General features: G+C 37.6%; 1 protein-coding gene across 1 annotated transcript; it reads left to right on the top strand.

Moving 5' to 3' along the window:
• Window positions 1-1,048: 1,048 nt before the first annotated feature.
• LOC111392313 (probable serine/threonine-protein kinase At1g54610) lies at window positions 1,049-5,746 on the top strand. Its single transcript, XM_023017626.1, has 7 exons — window positions 1,049-1,996; window positions 2,119-2,403; window positions 2,516-2,833; window positions 3,731-3,958; window positions 4,308-4,408; window positions 4,688-4,805; window positions 5,211-5,746. The coding sequence occupies exons 1-7, from the start codon at window positions 1,577-1,579 to the stop codon at window positions 5,502-5,504; spliced, it is 1,764 nt and encodes a 587-aa protein (XP_022873394.1). The 5' UTR covers window positions 1,049-1,576; the 3' UTR covers window positions 5,505-5,746.
• Window positions 5,747-6,514: the final 768 nt, after the last annotated feature.

Below are 6,514 nucleotides of genomic sequence, written 5' to 3'. Positions count from 1 at the left end.
GCAATTCATATTATTTATTGATCACAAATTACACATTGATTGCCAACGCTCTTAATCCCACCCCACTTCACTCCACTCCACCACCATCGATACTATTCAAACGATGTGTCATTTCACCATCATCACCACCACCACCTGTATCAATAACCACCACTACATTTTTGTTGTGTGTGTTTGCATGTATTGCAATGAGGGAGATGAAAGTCTTGGTCGTGGATTTGAGGATGTTGCCCACACCACTTGCACCAACAACCACCACCACCTTCTCAAAATCCACCATCACCTCTACCTCCACCACTCCACAACCATTGACGATTGCCACCTTGAATCCTCAACTGACCACTATTGCTCGAATCGAATTGGAGACCTCAACATTGCGATAATACTGCGAACCCGGGGGAGGGGGCTTGAGATGAGGTGCGAAATGGTGAACCTAGTTGAGGCATTTCTAGCGAAAGGAATGATCTAGCGATGACGACCATAAATGATGTAGGTAAGATAGTGAGTACAGATCTTGTGCTCCAATCCACCATCGTTTGTGGCCAACGAAAGATAGAGAGAGAATAGATAGAGATATGTAGAGAAAAAGTAGGTCCGAATATTTTGTGTGGGTGTGAGTGCGGGTGATGGGTGGGGTTGCCCAGGGCGGCCGCCCTAGCTGGATTTGTCGGGGAGAATTTTTTTTGCTAATAATAGATAGAATTTTTAAATTATATATTTGATAATTCATATTGAACGGTAGAGAGAGAGAGAGAGAGAGAGAGAGCAAATAGAAATATATGTAAAGAAAAAGTGGGTCTGAATATTTTGTGTGGGTGATGAGTTGGGTTGCACTTGATTTTTGGGGAAAAAAAAAAAAACTTAGTTATTAATATAAAAAATTAGAAAAAGGTGTGTGTAATTTCCTAAAAAAATAATTGAAAAAATAACTCTTATTGACCGGCAAGCTACGCCCATCATAAGGAAAGCACGCTCAAAAAAATAAAATCCAGTAATTTGGAATTTTCCATTTTTCAAAAGTGACAAGTGGAAATTCAACTTTGATTAATTCCGAAAGATTATAATAAATGCGACAACAAAGCTAATTGGTATTTTACTGTATAATCGCCTTGGCCTTTTTAGAGTTATTAACTCATTTTTGACCGCCATAAATTGTGGGCTTTCACTAAATCATTGTTGTTTCTGCTTTAATGGGCACTATAGCTAGGGTTCTTCACTCATACTACATTATTTTTGCTGTATTAATCCAACCCCTTATTTAGTTTGTTTGCGGCTTTTTTAATATGCCCTCGATTTGTTGTTCGTTGCTTAATAGATCATAACCCATTTAGTTTTTCTGCAAAAATCTGAATTTATTTGTGCGTTACTGTTGAATTTCTTGTTCTATTTGTGTTATTGAATTGGGTAAAACCCATATGGTGGAGTTTCCTTGAAAGCGTGATTTATCCGTACGCTTTGCATGCGAATTTGTTGTTTTATTCGTTCTGATTGGTGATAATTTGAGAGGTTTTGAATGAGGGACAACTGGACAAGAGTGTGCGATGTGGTAAGAAATGAAGTTTGGCGTTTTTAAGAGATGGGGTGTGTTTTTGGGAAAGAGAATTTGTCATCTGGGCCTCCTACTGGCCAGGTTGTAGCTGGGAACGGGAGAGGGAATGGGGGAGAGAGAGATTTGGCTGCACCGTTGGGGAGGAGAGAGAAAGTAGTAGTTGATTCAGTAAGTAAGGCGGAGGACCGTGGTAGATACAAAGGCGGAGGGGGTGGTGAAGTTCAGAATGGTGGAGATCAGAAGGAGGAGCCGAAGGATGGAAATGTGCGGCAGCCGAGAGGTGAGAGGAGGAGGTCTAGGCCAAATCCTCGGCTAAGTAATCCCCCCAAGAACATCCATGGCGAGCAAGTGGCTGCTGGATGGCCAGCTTGGCTCTCGGCAGTTGCTGGGGAGGCGATAAATGGGTGGACCCCTCGCCGGGCTGATACATTTGAGAAACTTGATAAGGCAAAGTGTTATTTAGTTTAGTTTCCAGTTTTATTATTATTTTTTTCATTTTTAATTTTTTTAATGTTCTGTTGATTTAATATCTCATTTGATGTATGTTTTTCTGTGGTGATTGAGTTTAGATTGGACAAGGTACTTATAGCAATGTATATAAAGCTAAAGATACCTTATCGGGGAACATTGTTGCGTTAAAGAAAGTCAGATTTGATAATTTGGAGCCTGAGAGTGTGAGATTTATGGCTCGGGAGATTTTGATTTTGCGTCGTTTGGATCATCCAAATGTTGTGAAATTGCAAGGATTAGCGACATCAAGAATGTCATGTAGTTTGTACCTAGTGTTTGATTATATGGTGCATGATTTGGCTGGCCTGGCTTCAAGCCCCGGAATCAAATTTACAGAGTCTCAGGTTGGATTCTACTTATTCATTTTCACTCCTTTTCTCATTTGAGTTCCTGAATCATTCTCTTGTAGATTTGGAACAGTTTTCTTAAGCTAGCATTATACGATTTATATTATAGGTCAAATGCTACATGCATCAGCTACTGTCAGGCCTTGAACACTGCCACAACCATCATGTGTTGCATCGTGATATTAAGGGGTCAAATCTCCTAATTACTGATGGAGGAGTTCTCAAGATTGCTGATTTCGGATTGGCTACCACATTTGACCCTAACAACAAGCAGCCAATGACCAGTCGAGTGGTTACTCTTTGGTACAGGCCTCCAGAGCTGCTGCTTGGTGCCACCGATTATGGTGTAGGCGTGGACTTGTGGAGTGCTGGGTGTATTTTAGCGGAGTTATTTGCTGGGAGGCCCATCATGACTGGGCGGACAGAGGTAGATGCTTTTTCCAATTCATCCTCTTCATGACCATTCCTTTGGCAGTCAGATGCTACAATATGATGCCCTCAGTTGCTAGTTGTTACTAATTCTCCTGACCTTCTGTAACTAATGACCTGCTATTACTGGAAATGATGGTTTGACATTCTATATTTGATCTAGAAATAAAAATGTCTCGTTGTTTTTGAAGCTGAATTTATTTCGGTAATTGCTCAATAAATGAAATAGACGAAAATATGTTGCCGAATGTAGTAGTTATTCTGAATTAAAAGATGTCTTAATAAATGATCTCTATATGTTTTGCTTTATGTTATCCTTACTTGAAATTTATATTGGGTTTGCTTCCCAATGGTCACTAGTTCGAGTCCCTTCAAGGCCGGCGGTAAACTTCAGGGCCCCGTAGGAATAGTCAAGGTGCGCGTAAGCTAGATAAACATTGTGTTGGTCGCACAGAAGAGTAGCTGTAGGTAAATGAAGTAGAACATACTTGCAATGAGATCAGAAGCACTAACTCTCAAGAGTCTGTATGATTGTGGCAATTTTTCAGTTATTTTACCAGTAATAAATATTCCGTTAGATAATACTAGGTATGAAGGTACACTGATTAGGTGCGACTGCATAAAATAGAGTGGGGTCCAGTAGTTTGGTTCTCAGCATAACACAATTATGAAAGAGGATTTTGAATCATTTATTTTCTTTTCAATGTTCAATGCCAGCGCTGATTCTAATGTCGTGCAACGATTTAGCTGAATATGTTTGCTTGTCTGTTGGCTTATTTTACTAATTTTTGCAGGTTTCTTTACTCCACTACAAAGTTTGAAAGTTACTTTTATCATATTTGCATAAACATTGGACTTGTAGCAATAATTAGGTGAATAATGTTATTGTGCTTAGGTGGAACAGTTGCACAGGATTTTCAAGCTATGTGGTTCTCCATCAGATGAATATTGGAAAAAATCAAAACTACCGCATGCAACCATATTCAAGCCTCAACAATCATATAAAAGATGCATAGCTCAGACATTTAAAGATTTCCCACCATCATCACTTCCATTAATTGAGACTCTACTTGCTATTGATCCCGCTGAGCGTCAAACTGCTACAGCTGCATTAAACAGTGAAGTGAGCTCCCTCGTCCCTGTCTCTATAAACACTCATGCACATACACAAACAAGAGAAGGAATGGAAACTAAACCCTCCTTTCTTAAGAAAATCATAAAAAAATATCATTTTATTTTGTGTTTTTTTATGTATTAACTCTTGGAATGCTACATGATTGTATTTTTCCTCATTTCTCTCTCCCACCATTTTTTTTCCCTGCATGAAGTTGTGTTGCTTAGCTTGCTGTAGACATTTATGGAGAATTTACAGCATCCATGACATTTGTCCAATACTATAGATCTGAGTGGTCAAGGATTCTTTTTGTATGTCACACCAAAAAGTTAGTTATTAGTTGTTTTCATTCTTGCAGTTCTTCAGAACAAAACCTTATGCATGTGATCCTTCTAGTCTTCCGAAGTATCCGCCCAGTAAGGAGATGGATGCTAAGCGCCGCGATGAAGAAGCTAGAAGGTTTGAAAAATAAATATAGCCATGTAGTATTCGTATTGACTTTTGATGTTTCATTAGATTGAATCTATACTTCAAATTTCAATACTTGCTGAAGTACCTGACACACATTATATCAAATTTAAGATATAATTCCAGGATTTAACAATTGAAGTAAAGATGTGGTATTTGACTTATCTTCCATATGATTACTTCTTTTCTATTGTCAAGAAGTTGCAGGAACAGTGATATGTAATTTATTACATTTCCCCAAAACACCTGACATGAGCTTCATGTTTATAGGCTAAGAGCTACTGGTAGAGCCAATGCTGATGGTGTGAAGAAAACACGTACACGGGAACGACCAATTCGAGCAATCCCTGCTCCAGAAGCCAATGCTGAGCTGCAAACCAATGTTGACGTAAGTCATATAACATGTATCCTTGAGAATTATATTTATCCATTGGTTTATTTTGTAAATTTGAGACTTTGTTATAATCTGTAAAAAAAAAAATTAATTGAAGAGTTGTGGAATCTCTTTCTCTCTGCCACCCCCCCGCCTTCCCCTTCTTCTCTAAACCTTTCTTCACTGTTTTCAGAAGCAACAATTGTATCAGTTCTTCTCATGTCACCGATGTCAGTCTGCTGACATTTTCTTTTTTAAATTTGTTGGATTATTTCTTTCTATGACCTTGATTCCTCGTGGCTCTTTGGAGTAGAAATGCTATTTGTATGGTTGGATAAATGAGCTTCATGATTAAAATACTTGCTTTCGGTATTTGTTTATGAGTTTTGCTATAACTTGCTTCTGTCCCTGCCAAAACAGAGAAGGCGACTAATTACACATGCGAATGCAAAGAGCAAGAGTGAAAAATTTCCTCCACCACACCAGGATGGAGGACTTGGTTATCCTTTGGGCACTTCACATCACATGGATCCAGCCTTTGATCCTCCTGATGTCCCGTTCAGTTCCATGAATTTCTCATATTCCAAGGAACCCATTCAAACTTGGTCGGGACCATTGGTAGACCCCTCTACTGTTGGTGCTCCACGAAGAAAGTTGAAGCCGTCAAGGAAGGATAAGAACTTCAGTCAGAACAAGGAGAAAGGTAATATGTAATATATCACTATTCTATACTTTCAAATAATCAACAGTTTGAGGTTCAACACTGCAAATTCGTGTCTTAAATTTGACTATTTGAGAGGTAAAATATCTTTCGTTCACATTTGTTTCTATTATTTTTGGGATCATGAGGATATCGAAGGTGTATTATAAATGTTAAATATTTTTCCTTCTTGCAATCAACTTACAGTGTCCTGATTAGTGAATGATCATAATAAGAATTCTAATATTTCTTTTTTTGTTCTTCATTGTTTATTCTTACTTTTGTGGCATCCATACAGTGACCTGATTTTCAAGCATTTTTTTTACTCTATTTTGCCTTTTCAAATGCTGCAGTAGCTTCTATTTTTTGCGTTGGTTGTTCCTAAATCATAAAAATCTTTTCCTTCATTGATTTCCCACTCAAAATCACTCTTGGGGCTATAGAATTCATAATGAATGTCTGAATGTTCAATGTTGAATTATGTTGTCTTAACAGTTGATGTTACTTTTCCCTATTTTGGTTTTCTGCCAAGTTCTGGGAATGGTATTTAAGAATTTAGAATGGATGATTGAGGCGCTATTCGAATCTCATTATTTCAAAATTCATTTTTTCTCAGACTCATTCCAACAACATATCCTCAAAATAAAATATTTTATACATAAATTCAAAATTTTTTCTTACTTTTTAACAATACATTTTTCAACAATTCACTATTACAAAACTGATTTTAATGAAATAATGGACGGACATCAAACAGGGGCTAACATGGTGTATAGGGTCCAAAAAGTCCAAGGGAATAAATAGATCTATATGAAGCCCAAATAACTAGTCGGAGTTCAAGACTGGTATTAGTACTCTGGCTATGCATCAGTGACAGGGAATGATACATAAGTCAAGCTTTAATTATACCCCAATTTGATTTTAAGAGAAAATGTTTAAAAGTTCAAAACTAACGTGGTAATTAATATATATTCTAATAAATATGCCTCAGAAAATAACGCTTTTAGTTACCATTCTAAACGGA

This window comes from Olea europaea, unplaced genomic scaffold, assembly GCF_002742605.1.
Source record: "Olea europaea var. sylvestris unplaced genomic scaffold, O_europaea_v1 scaffold920, whole genome shotgun sequence".
NCBI lineage: Eukaryota > Viridiplantae > Streptophyta > Magnoliopsida > Lamiales > Oleaceae > Olea > Olea europaea.
The sequence above is the reverse complement of the archived record's forward strand: the minus strand, read 5'-3'. Positions and strand labels throughout refer to the sequence as shown.